The sequence below is a fragment of the Rhamphochromis sp. 'chilingali' genome (genome assembly GCF_963969265.1).
Source record: "Rhamphochromis sp. 'chilingali' genome assembly, chromosome: 11".
Lineage (NCBI taxonomy): Eukaryota > Metazoa > Chordata > Actinopteri > Cichliformes > Cichlidae > Rhamphochromis > Rhamphochromis sp. 'chilingali'.
In genome coordinates this window covers 113,881-131,657 of record NC_137938.1, presented here as the reverse complement: position 1 = coordinate 131,657, position 17,777 = coordinate 113,881, and the positions used below count along the sequence as shown (strand labels likewise).

The following is a 17,777-nucleotide window of genomic DNA, read 5'->3' as shown; positions in this document are numbered from 1 at the left end:
CGGGTAGAAGGGATACTGATTATCCCTTAATGCTAGACCACGTTTTAGAATCAGAATCAGAATGGGTTTTATTGCGAAATGTTGAGCAGGTTTACAACATTAGGAAATTGCTGCGGTGCTTAGTGCAAATATACTGTCATATAACGCTTAAATAGACATGAAAATAAAAATAAGAATAAGAATTAAAAGTGCTAAGTAGATAGATATATTCATGAGTGCAGTTGGTGATCAGTGCCAAACATGGAATGATGCAGTGAACACAGCGTAGGGTCATGTGTTAGTGGTGGGAACAGTCATACGGTTATTGTTCATGTGTTCAACAGCAGAGGGGAAGAAACTGTTCTTGTGGCGAGAGGTTCTGGTGCGAATGGACCGGAGCCTCCTGCCTGAGGGGAGCAGGTCAAACAGACTGTGTCCAGGGTGAGAAGGGTCAGCTGAGATCCGAGCTGCACGCCGCAGTGTCCTGGAGGTGTACAGGTCCTGCAAAGATGGGAGTCTGCAGCCAATCACCTTCTCAGCAGAGCGCACAACACGCTGCAGTCTCTGTTTGTCCCTGATAGTGGCTCCAGCGTACCACACGGTGATGGAGGAGGTGAGGATGGACTCGATGATTGCAGTGTAGAACTGCATCATCGTCCGTGTTGGCAGGTTGAATTTCTTCAGCTGCCTCAGGAAATACATCCTATGCCTAGTTTGATGATTGTCTGTATCTGTGATATTAGTAGCAAGTACTTGGTAACCAGCTACAGAGGATCTGTACAGGTTTCAGCATGAAAATATCTTTCAAGTCAGTTCCTTTCGCACTTCTTCTTGTGGTACCCAATCTTGGATCACATTAAAAATGTGAATAATATGCATCACAAAACCAACCACAGTAACCTTGAACATAAAAAAAACATGTTAAGAGTTCAGTTCCAGTTTAACGGGGATCATGGAAATGCCTTCAAATAGTTTGTTTTGCTTAGGCTGTGTGTATCAAGAATACACTTAATATAAAATCATATAAAAGAGAATAAAGAAACAGATTGGAGAAGCTACAAACTAAATGAATAAAGAAATACATTTCAAAGTCCTAAAACACCACTCTCTGATGTGACTTTTAGGTTAGAAAAGCTGCAGTCTTGTTACAGTTTATACAAATTTCTTCAATTCCTCATTGTGCTTATAACCAGGTGGCAGAGAACCAGCGTAGCCTGTCTTTATCATGACTGTACCAAAGCTCGACTGTCACACTGAGCATATCTCAGGAGATGGGTGAAGATGAATAGCGGCGAGGTGAAAGCAGAGTGGCGTTGAGTAGAGCAGGAAAAGAGCAGAGTGGAACAGAAAGGCAGGAGCTAAGCCAACGACAGCGAACAACACATCCCAGATATAAAAGATGAGAGTGGGCCATAGATAGCTCAGCAAAGCTGCGGTTGCGAGCAGAAAACCTCATTTGTTAAAATGGGGTTCAGCCAGCAAGATGTCAAGAGACAGGATACCACATTATACAAAAAGTTACACAATGCCAGTTAAGCCACTTAGCACACGGCATGAGTGAAGCAGTGTTTATTCTCTGAGAATAACTCACCGAGGTTTACTGGCCAGACTTACACACTTAGACAATCATTTAAACTTTGAATTGATCTTTTATCATTTGTGTATAGTGAGGGTATATGTGCTGGCATGGGTTAGGTTCATGGCATTTAACAGAATTTCCACACAGTATGATGAAAAGGTTCCAAAGTTAAATTTATCTTTCACCGATTAAATATAACACAGTAAAACATATCTGGAAAAATAAAACATTGAAGCTGACTAAAAATGTCCTGCAGCTCATTTAATATTTACTCTTGGTTCCCAACAATCACATGGCTATACTTAAATTATTATTATTATTATTTTTTAATGTAACCGTAGACCTCCAAATCACGTAAGTGATCACACGTACCGGTAAGTCCTACCAGAGTTCAACAGAAGTATTAACCGTTTTCATACCGTAATAATAGTAGTTATCACTTTTTTGAAAGAATAACTGTAAATACATAAATAAATAAAAGTGTTACACAATCAAAAATAACAATCACATTTATATAAATTTACTGGGTTTGCTTTAGAGGACGGACAATTACCGCACCTCTACTTTCATAAATGAATCTACACAGCAAATTCAAAAGTGTTAAATGTTTTGGTGTTAATAGTCTTCTTGCAAAAGTAGAGTTAATTTTACTCTAAGCAGAGTCACATTCTTTTAATGTAACTCTGAGGTGTAAAATGATAGTAGTTAAAATCGAGTGTTAAAAATGAGTGTTTCTCTGTCAAATCTGGAGGTGTTACAATGGAAACATTAACTCTTGACCTCTTAACTCTGAACTCCTAGAGGGGCTATGACACCAACAGAGTAAATTCACAGATTCCGCGCCCAGCACGGCTCCAATCGAAGCTGAAGTGAAGCCGTTTCAGAACATTTTGCTCTACATATTTGAGTTGTTTGCCATGCTTGGTAAGTCATTTTTTTCAAAGATTGTTTCAATTATTATTATGAGCTTTTACTTCTGTGGCTCTTTGGAGTTGAGACAAAGCTGTGTGAAAGGCATTAGCCATGTTGCTCGCTGATAGCATAATATTCTGTTTTAGCTAGCTGAAAGGTATTGTTTGCGGGCCAATACCACAGCCTTGAAAAAAGCTTGCATGTGAATTTTCAGTCAAACTTTTGGTCAAATACACCTAAAACAATGTCTAGAATGTGATTTGTTGGTATAATGGTGCTACTTGAAGCCTGAAAACGATCGCCCATAAAAAACACGAGCAAACAGCAGTAGCAGGCGTCCTGACTGGGTTCTACGTTAGCATAGATCCCTCCAGAGTTTTGTGCACACGGTTTAGGTAAAAATGAAAAAGGTTGAGGTTTTACATTTAGTTCAGTATTACCTGTTGCCTGTGTCCTTGTCTTTTGGGAAAATACTTTACACAAGTAATGGCTCAAAGAGGATTCCTTTTTTTTTTTTTACTGTGCTGCAATTGTTTACTGGATTATTTGTGCCATTAATTAGTGTCAACTAATTTTTATTCAATCTCCGCACAGGATATGCTTGTGAAGATGGAATATGAGGGAGAGCAGAAGTGCGTTGAAGTTCCACAAAGGGATGAATGAAGGACATGCATATTGTATTGAAGAAATAAGTGATGAGATGCTGTTATTTGCATTTACCAGCTCACATATGTCAGACCTTTTGATAAACAAAATTCTAATGAAAGTGAGAACATGTATACTGTTACATCTTTCAGAAAATGTTTTGAAATTGTGGTGCACAGTTCAGAATAAATGTTTTTCAAGAACCATTGCATCTTTTTAGTAAATGTTTATTTCCAAAAGAAATTTCTAGAAGTTCAGAACAGTAAAATTCCTGCTTTTTAGAATTAATTAGAAGATAACTCTTATGTAGTTAAACTAAAATACTCTTTGAGAGTTAATATATAAACTCTAAACACCAAGTGTTAAATTATCAACTCCAGACAGATTTGGTGTTTAACACTAAATCAGAGTTAACGTACCAACTCTCCAAAAAGAGTTAAATTAACACTCTCTGGTGTGGACCCATATAGACACTTTAATAGTGTTGAAATCAAATCTGACAGTGTTAATTTGGACATGCTGGATTTGCTGTGTACTTTACAGATTAGAAGAAAGCAGAAATCTGATAGAAAAGTGTTACATTAAAGCTAATTCATTTTGCCTAAATTAAGTTTTTAAAATCCTTAATGCTGTAAGTTAAAAAAAAAAACCTAAAACCTCACATAGGCATTTATAAAACATAACAAACGAAAAGTAGCTAATGCTCAATCAAGCCAGAGCTCAGAGCTGGCGACCAACCGGCAGCCTCGGTATCAGCAAACAAAACTATTATGAGGAAAATCATTTATTTATTTAGAGTGTAAAAAGAAAAAAAAAAGGTAGATATATAAACATACTGGTAAATGATCTAACTTATTGCAATTTGGGGGAAAGTAAAGTTTAATAATATATTTTAATATGAAAATAACATTTTAAATTTAGGAAAAAGTTAATTTTTGTTTGTATATGCTGTCAGTTACAGGCAGGGGGAAAAAGGAAACTGGCCTACAAAATTGCAATCAGTGCATCTCTGTAAGTAGCTTTTAGAGTGAACAGCAACATATAGGTTTGGTATATTACTTTAGTTGTTTAATCTGAAAAGAAAATTAAATTAAAAAAAAAAAGCTTCATGAAGTTTGGTTGATCAGAAATACTTTCTCCGTCTGGAACCTGAAAGGTCCTTTTCCTCTCTGAAAACGTCAAAACTCAAACCGTTTACAGCACTGAGTTTGAGAAACAGTTAATTAAATGCATTTTTTACTATTGATTATTTGAACTTAGTTAAGCCTTTAAAGCATGTTTTCAAGCAAAACTGACTAAATGTTTCCTATTTGTGGATTTTCACTTCTGAAAATACTAAAAAGGCAAAATAATTAATTGACTAATCAATAATTAAGCTCACTGTGGCAGCTTTAGTACAGCTAAACATTTTCAAATGAAGCCCAGATATTATTGTTATATGTGAACTAAATCATAGTACCAGTATTTAGTAAAATACCAGCCATGTTTTTCACACTGCTGGGTGACACATCTGAGGCGGCACATTCCCTGTAGATGTTAGACTCGACTCTGAAAACATCATCAGGGTACTGAAGTTGAGCAGAAAGGAAAAGTCTGCCTTTTTCATTCTCTTCGTTGTCTCGCTTATATGTCCTCCTCCTCTCTTTTTGTGTCTTATGGAGGTTTGACAGAAGTTTCTCTCATCCCTGCTGGCAGCAGTTGCCATGGTTGTATCAGTGCCTCTGAATTACATGCAATGATATTTCCATGGACACAGATCAGGAGGACACTGGGCTTTGAGATGTAGGAGGGAGGCAGCTTACCAATGTCAGCAGATCTCTGTGTTGGACTGAAGGAGACTGAGTGAACGGGATGTTAAACAGAGAGGAGTAGGAAACAGAAAAGGAGGGAGAGTGCTAACCAGGGACAGTTTTATGTTTTAGTACAAATTTAGCTTTTCAGTTCACCTAAGTTTAGTTTATGCAACAGCCACCTGAAGGTATGGTGGGGTCTCCACAATAATATAGAGAAACCCAATGAGCTGCACTTGGCAAAAGTGGAAAGGTAGAGCTCCCTTTTAACAGGAAGAAACCTTCAGCAGATCAGAGCTCAGGGAGCAGCAGCCATTTCTATGGTGGGGATGGATATTTCCAACTAAGATTACAAGCTTATATGTATATATATCACACACGCACGCACACACACACACACACACACACACACACACACACACACACACACACACACACACACACACACACACACACACACTTAAATGATACTGGCTCCTTAAATTTTACTGGCATCAGCCCTAAAAACCGTGATGAAAACCTTAAATGATAGGAAAAAATTAAATAATTGGAAATATCTGTGTGTGGCAGACTGACACAAGTACAAGTACACAAGACCACAGTCTGTGTACTTGAGGCCAGTATCACCTGATTCATTTTCAATATCATACTTTTGTGGTCAACTGATGATTATTGATGATATGTATATAATTTTTTAAATTTTTTTAGAAGTTGCTGAAAACTTCCAGGATCCCAGGGTTGCTTGATTTATCTGTCAATGATTTCAAATGATTTACAAAATTAAGATTTACTATTTCATAACTACACAGAAAAAATATTGTAAAGAAAAGGTCCAACTACAAGCACCACAGTGGCCATAATGCAAGACAGACCCCACTCTTAAGAGCTGTTCTCAAATGCTTTTTACTTCTTAATTAGACATAGGTGTAAAAAACAAAACAAAATACAAATAATTTATATCCTTAGTTTTTCTATTTGTTAGGTGTGTAAAAATTGTCATCACAATTGCGTTTTGAGGCTTGGAGGTCCGTGTACTTTTCGGTATTTGAAGTTTTGTTTCAGAAACCAAAACGAAAAAACGATATTTAAAAGAATTTTCATTTTTAAAATTTTTGATAAAGAATAAAATGGGCGAAAATAACTTGTTTTTTCATTCGGTGGTAACAAATAGCCGTCATACACTTAAAATTAGACGTGCTTTTTTGGATTTCTTCGTGATTCAAATAATGAAAGTATACTAGCGCAAAAACAAAAAAATAGACGCATTTTCAATGTCTGAAACGGGAAGTACTTCTTCTGCGCGCTTTTTTTATGGCGCGCGCACACCGTCCCCCACACAAGAGATCGACGGCCTTAAAGTTACACTGGAATAAACAGAGGATGGACCATTACGTTGTTTTTAGGAAAACTAAGAGAGTGACACTCCGGGACGAAGACATGACTGCAGAAAAACTGGGTCGCATCTTTCAGGTAGATATGTAAACTTCGCAAACTTTGCTTTCAGCAGTTTTTTTATGAACGTTATTGTTCTTCCTTACTGCGGAACGGCTAACGTTAACATTTGGTGATTTCATGTAGGCCTACTTTTACTAATACTATGTCTAGCCGTCTTCATTGTGCTAATATGTGAATTGTGCACATGTGCTAATGTGTAAATAGTTATTCATTGACTTTTACCGGCTACTAGCTAATAAGTAAGCCTTTAGAGCCTATTAACCGTGTGCACAGGAGTAACACGTTAGCAGAGCAACGTGATTTACGGAAACTTTTCTTAAACAGGTATCCGCGCATACTCTGTACATCACGGATGATTCAAACGTGGCTATGTTCCCCGGTGCGGTCTCTGGTGTTTTCAGCGCATTAGACCTTACACCCAGAGGTCACTATGAAGTCCACGGAGAAGACATGGAGTCAATTCCAACAGCAGGTTCCAGCGGGCAGCGTTTTGCATTTATGCGAGCACCAGCTGTGGCAGCGTCTGCACCTTCACGTTCACAGCAGGCTACTTCAAGTTCCCCTATGTCCTCCAAAACATTTCAGAGGTAGGATGAGTCTGTGTTCTTGAATATTAAATTACAGAACAGGCAAAATAAAAAGAAACATAAGGTGCATGGATAGTTGAATTGTTAAGAATAGCAAAGCTGTTTTAGTACAATTTGCCTATAGCAATCACTGAATGGATTTGTGGCCTGCTGTCTTTTACAAGATATGTAAAATTATTATGTTTTGTTTTACAGATCAGTGTACTTTGCAGATGTAGTTGGTGGGAGGTTGATTCCCAATAGAATGGTGGTTGTACGATTCCTGGAGTCTGAGGCTACGCTTCAAGGGATAGTAGGAAAAGTGCAAGATGCCATTGGTAATTACAACCCAATAATTTTGACAGATGCACAGGGCAATGCAATTCTGGAGTCGGAGGGCACAACAGGTGAGCCATAATATTACAGCTAAAGCCCATATCTTATGGAGAGACATGTCTTACCAGACTCTTTGTAATATTTATTGGGTAATATGGTATTGGCTTCTAAACAGGTTTCTTTGGTTTTGTTTTTCATCTGTAGGGTCACAGTACTGGAGACAAAATGCACGAAAAATTCTTGCTGTGCCTGAACAAGACTTTAATTGCCTCCAGGGAACAAAGAGGAAGAAACTGAGGTATGTGAATAAATATGTATATACTATAGGATGAACATCAATATAGAAGAATTAATTTGATTTAAATCCTATAATAGCAGTAAGACATCACTACATAAATCATCATCTATCAGTAAGTGATGTGATGTTTCTTTAAGCCAGTAAGTAGCTTTGACATCTGATTATCCATTTTTATTTGTAGCAGCCGTAAAGATGATGACAGTGCCAGTTTGGGAGAAGTGAGTGACAAAATAGAAGAGTTGGTGTTGGCATCTCAAAGTCTGCCAGCTGTCACAGCAGCAATCAAAGAGCTCACTGATCTTGCAGTTGCCCAGAAAGTCACAACCCCCAAGCTGCAGACACTCAAGGAGGGATTTAGCTGCGTGGTTTGTATGAGTATGTTCAAATGTTGCTTAGTAAATACATTACATCTACACTAACATTTTAATTACAATTAAAACAATGTCAAACCACATTCAATCATTACTTTGGACAAACATTTTTTTACCAAACATAGGCTCTTTATTCAGCAGTGTCCATTTAAATACTTAGGCACAGACAATCAAGATGCAGGTCTACTGTAACATAACATTCAAAAGTTTACATGCACATTTAATTTGGGTTCTCCTTGCAATCTTGACTATGAAAGTATAGCTTTTCAAATTGATTACAATGTCAGTATGGGTGACGGTACACTGTTCACAGTAATGTAAAACTAAAAAGTTCACATTTAAAATGGGACTGTAGTTGCATATATTGAATCAAGTACCTGTAACTTTTTCATTTTTCTTGCTTGCTAATTGAGAAAATGTACTGATTTTGCCCCTCATCAATTATAGACAAAAATATAGACAGGGACTTTCTCAGAACAGCGTGAACAAGAGGAATTACAGAATAACCAAAAATATTCTGCATGCTGTCTGTAAATTTATGTCAAGACTGACTTTGAACCTATAGTTTGAACTAAATTCAACATAAATGGATAACAGTCTCACTTATCTGATTTACTTTTGCAGACATCATTGAGGATCCAGTGTTCTCACTGTGCTGCAGAAGCATTATTGGCTGCAAGACATGTGTGGAACAGTGGCAAGAGACATCACAGCACTGTGCAAAATGCAGGGAGAGTAACAACGGAGTTCTACAAATTACTGGTCTAACAGCTGCATTTTCTGTATTGAAATCTTTTTTTGCAGAGGAGTAATGTAGTGTGTACACACAAATGTTTACAGTCAGTTGATTTTTTTTTTTGTCTGTTCTGTACAGTTTACAGATGCAGTGGTTCATACATTTCTCTGAGTTATGTTTATGAGACAGAGCAGAGCTTCTTTGTATGGCATAAAGTCACCATTTACGGCTCTAAAAAACAAATGTGAAATATCAGGATATTTTTCTGCAAAATGACTCTCTGTTCTAAGTTTGTCCTGTTCGGTTGTGAAGGGATCAACTCCAAAAGTCGAATATTCTTTGAGTGCAGATCCCAAGTGCTGCCTGTAAAGGTCTGCTGCTTCAAGTGCATTTGGCAAGAGCTCTGGAGAAATTCTTCTTTTACACCCATGTTCTGCAAAGTGATTTGGTATGCCTTTTCCTGTAAAAAATAGAGGAGGTGTTTAAATGTTCATTATCAGGGTTGTAAGCAATCTGACTTTTTTTTTTTTTTTTTTTTACCTGGGATTCTATGAGCATTCCATGATTCTACCACACTTGCAAGACCAATGTTACACAGCTGACAGGTTAGATTGGACACACAGTATCGCACAAGGTTATCCTCCATATCTATCTCCTCCTGGTCCATCAGCTGGAGTAGGGCAGTTTTTAGTGGGTAGTTGACACGGTTGTTGATTTCAGGCCAAATCCTTTCAACTGTGTGGTTCTAAAAGAGTTAAAAGAAACATGTCTTAAATGTACGTAGTAGTACACGTAATAGTATAAGAATTTCAGCTGATGTTAATGGTACTTAAATCTTACTCTTGTGGATGAGGTCTGTAAATAAGGCAGTCTCTCCTGATTGAAGCGATGATGTGACAGCATCTCTTGCATGAACAGTGTTAAATAAAATTCCTTTCCATGGTCTACTCGCACCTGGTCCCACATACCATAGGTGATCACTGCAGGTCTGGTACAGGAAAAATAAAGAACATTTATTAACTATTTTGCTTTAAGACCAGCAAAGGTGTTATTATTTTGAATGTATTCATTCATGTTTTTTTTGGGTAATATTTTAGTTGTAGTAGGACAACATATATTTCTTAAGTTTCTTTGCAATGTCACTGTCATGCTCAGACTTTAGATGTATGTCAGAACAATTGAAAGATATGTGGAAATCCAAGAACCTTGTTCCATTCATAAATGAACACTGATTAATTGCAATAAAGTAGTTAAATGATTCATGTGCAATTCCATTTTATTTATTTTTACATTAATAGAAAATGTTGATCAAAATGTTTGGTAAGTTCTTAATATATTATATTCAGGAACATAACCAGACCCATCTGTTGCATGTCTAATTTAAATTCAAATATTGTAAATTTGGGTGCAGCTCATGTCCAATATGACTAACATGTCCATCAAAACACTTAAGATGAAATAAATGGTTTGAGAGGTTGTATTACCTGAAAACATATTCATAGATGCTCAAGTTGTTTTTGATTGGCATTGTGGAATGACTCACAATCTTTTTACTGAATCCATCTACAGCTAAAACATGGGTGACTCCAAACATTACAAGTTTCTCGTTTTGGTCCAGGTGAACCTTGTGCCCCATGCATTCAGCATGGTACGGTGTGGGATTAAGATTCCGAGCTCCCTTACAAAAAAATCACAAAAATAAATGACAGCTGACTGGATAAAGGCAGATTTGATCATACGTTTGAGGAAGAGTCAAGTAACTGTTAAAGCAGGGCGTACATCTGTTAAACAGAATTAGGCCCTACCATTACATGATGTATATCACAAATATGACAAAGAACATTGGAATACAGTTCTAGTGGAAGATTAAATAACATAGGCTACCTGGCGTCTTGCTTCATGATAAGGTTGATGCACCTCTCTTAAAATTGACCCAATTCGTCCCTCTGCAGCATGTACCCCTTTTGTGGACAGATAGCCCTTCATCATTTTGCGGCCATATGTTGGGCCCACCTGTTTAAAATAAAAGATCATGCTACTACTAGAACAACAAATGTAAAGTAGCTTATTCTGAAAGCAAATGTGTAAAGCTAAAGTATTGTGCTAATTAACTGTACAAATACCAGTGAGAGACATCTTTAAAATAACTAACGTTACCCACCACCCGCAAGACGCTAAAACGCGCGGGCGCGCGCACACAGTCTAGACTAACCCCCTTACAACCCAGTTAAGACAACCATACACAGTCATAAGGTGAAGGAAGAAAGTACCTTACCTCATTTATAGCTTGTGTCACCTCAAGCTCCAACCGTGTGTCCGAGAGTCGACAGCTAGTGATTTGCTCAGCACAAAACTTTCTAACATTTCTCGCAGAAAATCCTCTCACTTCCCCGTGTTCATATGACAGACGCTCTGATATAATTTCCGATGACAGGCCTTGTTTTGCCATCTCCATGATCACGTCTGAGTATTTTTCCAACGTCATGATGTCCACACTACAGTGTTTGCCATAAGTTTGCGCATCACTTGTACAGGTTGTTGACCTACTAAAACTTCCGGTTCAGACAAAATAAATAAAGGGCCCTTTCTCGTTCTTTTTTCTTGGGTTTTTCGTTTCTGATGTGCGAAAGGACAAAATGAAAAAAACAATTGTTTTACGTTTTTCATTTTAGCTTTTTAAGTTGAGAATTAAATAAGTGTCTCATTTTCTTTTTTAAATTATACTTTCTGAAACGAAACTTCAAATACCGAAAAGTACACGGACCCTTGGATGGTGTTTATTGAAACGTTAGTCTTGTGGACCACAGTCTACAAGGCTGCATGGCAACTGCTTCCAAAAAGGTCTGTTTTTATTGTAATACCTATACTGATTTCTTAAATCTTGTCTCCAGTGACGGAGCCCAGTGCCCATAAAATGATACTTATGCACAAAAAACTAAACTAAAACTAAACATTTTCAAAGAATAAAAACTAAACTAAAAGAAGCAAACGTACTTACTGCAACTTACTGAAATTGAAATTTCAAAATAAAGAAATAAAAATAGAAATAAATAAGAAAATACAAAACCTTAATCATTATTTAACAGATGGAAAATATGGGTAATTGCTAATAATTAAACAGCTAATGTTAAGGGTGTACAACATTTATGATTGTTTAATACTGAAATACTTTTGTTGTTGAAATAGAGCTTTACTGACCTCAGAAATATTTTTATTTTTATTTTATGAAGCCCTGGGTTTCAGGCTTTAAGATGTTTTGCCAAGCTTGTTGTGCTGCTGTTCATGTGTTCAGCTGCTAGTGGTGGGAGGGGCTTGAAGCATGCCTGTCTGCAGGGGTGCTCTGTTTTTGTAGCTGTAACATGTTAGTTAGCAACAAGTTGCTGCCAGGTTAACTGCTTCCTTTTCCTCCTTTTACTGTGTATGCTAAGTTGGCTGATTGTATCCTGGTTGCAATGCTTTTAAATGGACATTTACAGGTAAAAAACAGTTGCGTACACAGGAGCCTGCCAGTTGTGCTACTTTTGCATGAAACCTTTTTTTGCTAGCAACCAAGCATATTTTAATCTGTCATCCAGTTCATTTTTTAGCCAGTATGTAAACTTAAAAGGGTAAAAAGACAAAAAATATGACGTGTTCTGTTATACCATACTCCCCTCAGCATTCATCCTGTCCCTAATATCTTCTCTGAATAATAATGTGTACAATAAATCAGACAGAACTCTCTCCAAGACCTCTCTCTATAATTTTTAACACTAAAATCTCTAGCAGGTGTCTAACCTTGAATTTTCCTTTAAGTGGAATAAAGTTAAAACAAAAACTCCAGAGGGTATAAAGAAGTCTAGTTTAACTTTATTTTTTGATGGTTTTAGCACTTTTTTTTTCATTGATTAATTGATGTGTCCTAGTTCTGCTAAGTGTTGCGTTATCTCAGATGAGCTGTTCCTTTTAGGTTATCCCCACATTCTTTACTTCACAAAGGAAGGATGAAAATGTTGTGGGATTTAAGAATATTTAGATTTCAGTTAGAATAAAGAAAGACTTCCATTTTGTAGTGTAAAAATTTCTACAAGCGACCTGTTATTCCAGCAAAATGACATCCTCCTGGAACATTGTGGAAATAACCACATGCAAAAATGAGGAGCTGTAAGAGTGGTGCTTCACATCTGACATGTTCTGGATGCTGTTTTTTGACTCAGGTGCTCCTCACGCGCTGTGCTACACTCAAACAACAAGTTTCATCTTGACGGTTTTCTCATTTGTTCATCTGTCTGCTGAGTGTGTGGCACCGCTGCTGTGCGCTTATTAATAATACATCCTCAGTGTCTTTGTAGTGACAAGAGCCCTCAGACCGGTAATGTTGCGAAAGCAGACTAGCTCTGCTGTAACGCTCAAACTGATCAAGAGTTTACACAAAGCTTTTGCCTTCCAGAGAAAAACATCGTAGACATTGTGGACATGAAGGCCACTCTGTTGGTTTGTACAAGCTCTGCAGAGGCAGGAGCTGTGTTTGTGTGAAAAAAATACTAAAGTGAATGTGTCTGTGAGTTTTAGCTTTAACAGATAGTTTGGGGATTACACTGCTGTGGTCATAACGCCAAAACGTTTTGTTTCTGTGCATCGTTTTCTCACAGGGGATTCGTTCACGCATTTCCGGTTTGCAGAAGAAAAAGAATGGGAGATGGACCAGCTTGATATCAGTCAGGTAAAATTATATCACCACCGCTCCTTTTTAAAATTGATTTATGGAGTTTTAAGTCTTTAAAATACACAGCAGTTACAGTTATAAAGAATATTCCGATTAAGATATCAGATTCATACTGTTGTTGTAGTACAGTGTTCATGTGCTTAATGTTGGACAAAAGTTCATCCATTTACTATGAAGACTTTGAATCTGATAGTGCTCTCACTCACCTAAACTCTGTAGATACAAACATTTGTTTGCAGTCTGTGTTCTCATTTGTTCTCCAGATGGCAGGGATTGTTTTGGACCTCCCAGCTCTTACCCAGATTCTTCAAGAAGTGCCTTTGCATCAGAAACTCGACCTGGAGCCCGAGCTGATTCAGGCAAGTGTTAGCTGATGCCCAGCACACTGTGGTTGGGTGTTGTTCAGGAGAAAATGCAAATTACGCAAGAAGGAAACAGAGTTGCTTAGGTAAACTTTAACCACAAATGTTTATATGGAGGAATTAGGTTTTCTGTGTTCTGTGAACAAAATATTTTATTTGCAAATCATTGCATTCATGTATTACATTTTACACAGCATCCCAACTTTTTGGGATTTAGGGTTGCAAGATATAGCATGGAGGCATGTCAGGTTAAATTAAGTATATATAAAAATAAAACAATAGACTGACCTTTTAGTATTTATTGATACATGTCTGGTTATTGTCACCCAGTAGATTAATACACTGTGTTGATTACCTTCTGAGAAAAAAGAAAATATGGCTTCTGTATCTTTGTGTTTTTCTCAGAGACATGCATGACAAGAGCTGTTTTTTGTTTTTTTTTACTTTACCTGATGTTTCAGGTCTCAGCACCAGTAGAGCTGCCCAGTATGACTCTAGCACCTAAACAGGAAGTGCCAAAAATGTCCAAATTCACACCTCCATCCACAGCTTCAAAAAGCCTCAGCATCAGCCAGAAAGTCCCCGTGGATGCAAACCCAGTGGGGGGCTCAGGCTCACAGCTTTCTTCCTCAGCTGCTGCTACTGAGACTCTGGTGGATGATGCTGATGAAGAGCTGGACAACCTGCTCAACTTACAGAAACCAGTGTCAGGTGATGTAGGAAACGAGCCTGTCAGTGGTGCAGAAATGGAGAGCGCTGTTAAAGAGAAGGGCAAGTATATTTAATGATAGTCTGTCCCTGCACGTTGAGCGATGTGGGATAGCCTGGGGGAAATATAGAAGATTAATGTCGCTCTTGTCTTGTCTGTGTGGAGAATAGTAAGCTTCAGTTAGCTTAGTGTAAAGAAAGAAATTCATTAATAATATTATACTGTATATTTACTTTGTCATGCACAACATATATCTTTTTGACAGTTGTGTGAGATCATAATCTTTTAACTGGAAAGAGTAAACAAAACATGGCATGCTAGCAGTTTAACCTTAAAAGTGGCCATTGTGAAACTTTGGGACCTAAAGATTCGATAGCTATAGATCTTAAGAGTTATTATTTTTTATTATTTTGGATTGACTAGTTTTTGTTTTTATGTCATTTGATATTTTGGGTTTTTTTAAATTCAGTTTAGTTTCAGCTAATTTGCAGAGTGGATTTTTGTTTTTTATTGTTGAAATTGTTTGGTTTTAGTTTAGATTATTGGGCTCATTTTAGCGTTTTTAGTTATTATTGTATGACGGTCATGTGTTGTAGGCAACATTTGGAAAAATCAGTACAGGTATTACAAGAAAAACTGCTTTTTGAAAGCATTTGACTCACCGACATTCAGAGTCTCAATAGACAGCCATCAATGGCTCATTAGGCAAGATGTAATAAAATTGTACCCAACTAAAAAATACTAACACTAAGGATCTTTCCTACATATTTTTATTTTAATTAGTTTTTACCCCTCAGCCGTAAAAAACTGATCGCTTATTATCTTTACCCTGCCAGGCGGTCAGGCAACGTGGACCTAAGCATGTAAATACATTTATTTTTTTTAAGTATTTCTTTTTAACAAAAAACAAAACAAAACAAAACAACCTACAATTTTAGGATTTTTTTCCCCCCCACACACGTGGTGTTAGATTAACTACTAGAGAGATAAGATAAGCTACCAAGGATGTTAACTTCCACCTTTTGTGCTGACAAGTTACTTTGGGCAATGTTTAAAGCCTAATGTTAACGCAAAAAAAATTGAAGACTAAGCAGATTGTACTTTACATATAGAAAAATATCCAGCTATTTGCAGTAATAGCTGGATATTTATTAAGCAGCAAATTAAGACATTTTCTTGAAAGCAAATTTTTCAGTTGCACTGAACACTTACCGGCTCATAACTCTGAAACAGAGATTCATACCACAGAAGTATTAATTTTTTTAACACTTAGTATTTTAAATATAATAATGTTACTGAGTTTTAGAGACGCTGGATGGTTGTTGATTTTCTGCTTTGCATGATTGCAATATTCACATGTGGTGTAATCAAAGCACAGATAATAAAGTTAAAATTACTTAGCAGAAGGCAAGTTTAGAGGAAAGACTAAAAATATGTCTCCCATCATGTTATTAACCTGCAGAATGTGAGGAAGTGAAAGACGTGACAGCAAAGCCAATAGAAGAGAAGATGATGGAGGTGATGAAGGACAAAGACATCGCACCTCCACAGTCTGCGCCCAGCAAACAGGAAATGACTGAGGAAGACCTGGAGGACTGGCTCGACAGCATGATCTCCTGACCCTCAGGGAACGTGGTCATGGCAGTTCAATCGCTTCAACTTCCATCCTTTGAAAAATTACGTCCACCTGGAAGTTTATGATGCTAAAGTTTGATGCTTCCTCGTTTCACACGGACCTGCCCCCCCCCCCTCGTGCTGTAAGAGAGGCAATATGTTTTGTTTTGGAGGTGTAAAGGTTGGGACAGTACATCTCGAACATTTGTGAGTGTATGTCAAAACGTTCCTGGAGCACACCCTGTTTCAGAGAGAATTCTCTGTTCCCTGTGAAAGTTTTGACTCTGGAGTGTTTTGCTTCAGAGGATTGGTGACAGACGGGTAGTGAAAGAGGTCACAGACGACACGTTTGGTTCACTGCGTCACTTACTTTATTCATTTTCTTCCCCATTTTCTTCCCCTCATCAAAAAATTTCCCAGAGGAACCCACCCGAGGGATTAATAAAGTTCTATCTAATCTAATCTAATCTAATCTAAAAAAGAAGTGCAGTTTACCAAAGCTACTACATACATATAAATGGCCAGACAAGAGCGGGTAACCAGTTTGTCGTCAATAAATTCTCAACCCAAGTTTTGCTGTTTAATTGTCCGTTTGTTGTGGGGTTCCTCTACTGTAGAAACAAGTGCAGGTGGGCAGGACACCACAGTTCAGGAACAAAACCAAACTAAGCAACATTTACACAAGGATCATCTAGATATTATACAACAAATATTTCTTTTTCTTTTCTTTTTTTTTTAAATGTAAAAGCCCAAAACTAGCTTTACCTAATGTTACAGGAAAAATGATTCTATGTTTCTTTACCTTCTTTTAAATGTACAAAGATGCCTTTTGTCTGCCCTTTGCCTATGGTTAGATTAGTTTAGAATTATCTTTTAGACTTTCTCAGCAAAGACATACTGTTTTGGGACATATTGTTTTAAATTGTTTTATCTCTCACAGCCTTCTCCCAGCTCTCTGCTGACGAGACTAGCGCCACATATGGAGTTGTTTATTTTATTTGTTTTGTATTTTCTTATCCTGTTCTCACTGTCTTTCCTATAAAAATTACCAAGCCACTGTGCATGGTGTGAGTTGTTCTTAGCAGCTCACCCGTGTACACGTTTGATAAAGAAAGTAACTTTGTCTCATTGTGTCTTTATTTCTCCTGGGTTTTTTACAGAGTTTTCCCCCAACATTTCTTGGTCCTTCGGAGCCGGAGCGCCTCCATCGTGTCCCATCTCCGTGACCAGTCCACGTTGTTCGTCTGTCGACAGCCCACACACTAGGTGTGTGGTCAAAGACCAAGGGCGTTAAATTCGAGTCTTGGCCAACGTTCTTAGAAAGCGACCCACGGTGGTGGGGCCCGATCGAGGTGGACCAGACCCGGCGACACTGACCAGGTAGATACAGACACACTGACACAATCTTGCGTAAAAACGTATTTTAAATTCAGGGAATTTAAAATAGCGAAAGTAGCTCGTCTCGACTGGAAGCTCCCCACTTCTGTGGGTTTAAAGTAGCTCGTCGGCTGGTAGCTTGGAGCTCGTCGACTGGAAGCTCCCCACTCTTGTGGGTTAGGTTTGGAGCTCTGGGTAGCTCCCCCAGCTGGGTCAAGGGAATAAGTAGCTCGTCTACAGAAAGACTGGCAGCTCCCCTTTATTATAAGGGTTCCGATCGCGCGAATAAGTGTGAATGTGAATGTATGTGTGTATTGTTTTAATTAACGGAGCAAGCTGAATT

General features: G+C 37.8%; 3 protein-coding genes across 8 annotated transcripts; 2 read left to right on the top strand and 1 right to left on the bottom strand.

Moving 5' to 3' along the window:
* The first annotated feature begins 2,403 nt into the window (after positions 1 to 2,403).
* LOC308405191 (cell death regulator Aven-like) lies at positions 2,404 to 16,457 on the top strand. 2 transcript variants are annotated; one of them, XM_080895657.1, is made up of 6 exons: positions 2,404 to 2,482; positions 3,065 to 3,162; positions 13,299 to 13,369; positions 13,636 to 13,731; positions 14,196 to 14,445; positions 15,906 to 16,457. In XM_080895657.1, the coding sequence occupies exons 2-6, from the start codon at positions 3,087 to 3,089 to the stop codon at positions 16,061 to 16,063; spliced, it is 651 nt and encodes a 216-aa protein (XP_080751783.1). In that variant the 5' UTR covers positions 2,404 to 2,482; positions 3,065 to 3,086; the 3' UTR covers positions 16,064 to 16,457. The 2 variants fall into 2 exon arrangements, with proteins under 2 accessions (XP_080751783.1, XP_080751782.1); XM_080895656.1 differs by having other exon boundaries at positions 14,196 to 14,505.
* On the top strand, positions 3,214 to 8,883 carry LOC308405190 (uncharacterized protein). 3 transcript variants are annotated; one of them, XM_080895655.1, is made up of 6 exons: positions 3,214 to 6,375; positions 6,685 to 6,947; positions 7,143 to 7,333; positions 7,467 to 7,560; positions 7,742 to 7,925; positions 8,556 to 8,846. In XM_080895655.1, the coding sequence occupies exons 1-6, from the start codon at positions 6,217 to 6,219 to the stop codon at positions 8,697 to 8,699; spliced, it is 1,035 nt and encodes a 344-aa protein (XP_080751781.1). In that variant the 5' UTR covers positions 3,214 to 6,216; the 3' UTR covers positions 8,700 to 8,846. The 3 variants fall into 3 exon arrangements, with proteins under 3 accessions (XP_080751781.1, XP_080751780.1, XP_080751779.1); XM_080895654.1 differs by having other exon boundaries at positions 3,215 to 6,375; positions 7,745 to 7,935; positions 8,556 to 8,883; XM_080895653.1 differs by having other exon boundaries at positions 3,218 to 6,375; positions 7,742 to 7,935; positions 8,556 to 8,883.
* On the bottom strand, positions 8,823 to 11,359 carry LOC308405189 (uncharacterized protein; the record flags this gene model as incomplete). Of its 3 annotated transcripts, XM_080895652.1 has the most annotated exons (6): positions 10,943 to 11,359; positions 10,552 to 10,680; positions 10,152 to 10,345; positions 9,508 to 9,655; positions 9,208 to 9,412; positions 8,823 to 9,127 (listed from the first exon to the last, which is right to left on the bottom strand). In XM_080895652.1, the coding sequence occupies exons 1-6, from the start codon at positions 11,150 to 11,152 to the stop codon at positions 8,823 to 8,825; spliced, it is 1,191 nt and encodes a 396-aa protein (XP_080751778.1). In that variant the 5' UTR covers positions 11,153 to 11,359. The 3 variants fall into 3 exon arrangements, 1 of the variants encoding a protein (XP_080751778.1); XR_013973285.1 differs by lacking the exons at positions 8,823 to 9,127; positions 10,152 to 10,345; positions 10,552 to 10,680 and having other exon boundaries at positions 9,270 to 9,655; positions 10,943 to 11,041; XR_013973286.1 differs by lacking the exons at positions 8,823 to 9,127; positions 10,152 to 10,345; positions 10,943 to 11,359 and having other exon boundaries at positions 9,270 to 9,655; positions 10,552 to 10,927.
* Positions 16,458 to 17,777: the final 1,320 nt, after the last annotated feature.

What these genes read in the sequence shown, in the direction of transcription:
- LOC308405191 (XM_080895656.1), top strand. Translation starts at nt 3,087, where the DNA reads ATGAGGGAGAGCAGAAGTGCGTTGAAGTTCCACAAAGGGATGAATGAA. An exon ending in ATATTGTATTGAAGAAATAA is followed by an intron (nt 3,163 to 13,298) that starts GTGATGAGATGC and finishes GTTTTCTCACAG; the next exon opens with GGGATTCGTTCACGCATTTC. An exon ending in ACCAGCTTGATATCAGTCAG is followed by an intron (nt 13,370 to 13,635) that starts GTAAAATTATAT and finishes TTTGTTCTCCAG; the next exon opens with ATGGCAGGGATTGTTTTGGA.
- LOC308405190 (XM_080895653.1), top strand. Translation starts at nt 6,217, where the DNA reads ATGGCGCGCGCACACCGTCCCCCACACAAGAGATCGACGGCCTTAAAG. An exon ending in TCCTCCAAAACATTTCAGAG is followed by an intron (nt 6,948 to 7,142) that starts GTAGGATGAGTC and finishes TTTGTTTTACAG; the next exon opens with ATCAGTGTACTTTGCAGATG. An exon ending in GGAGTCGGAGGGCACAACAG is followed by an intron (nt 7,334 to 7,466) that starts GTGAGCCATAAT and finishes TTTCATCTGTAG; the next exon opens with GGTCACAGTACTGGAGACAA.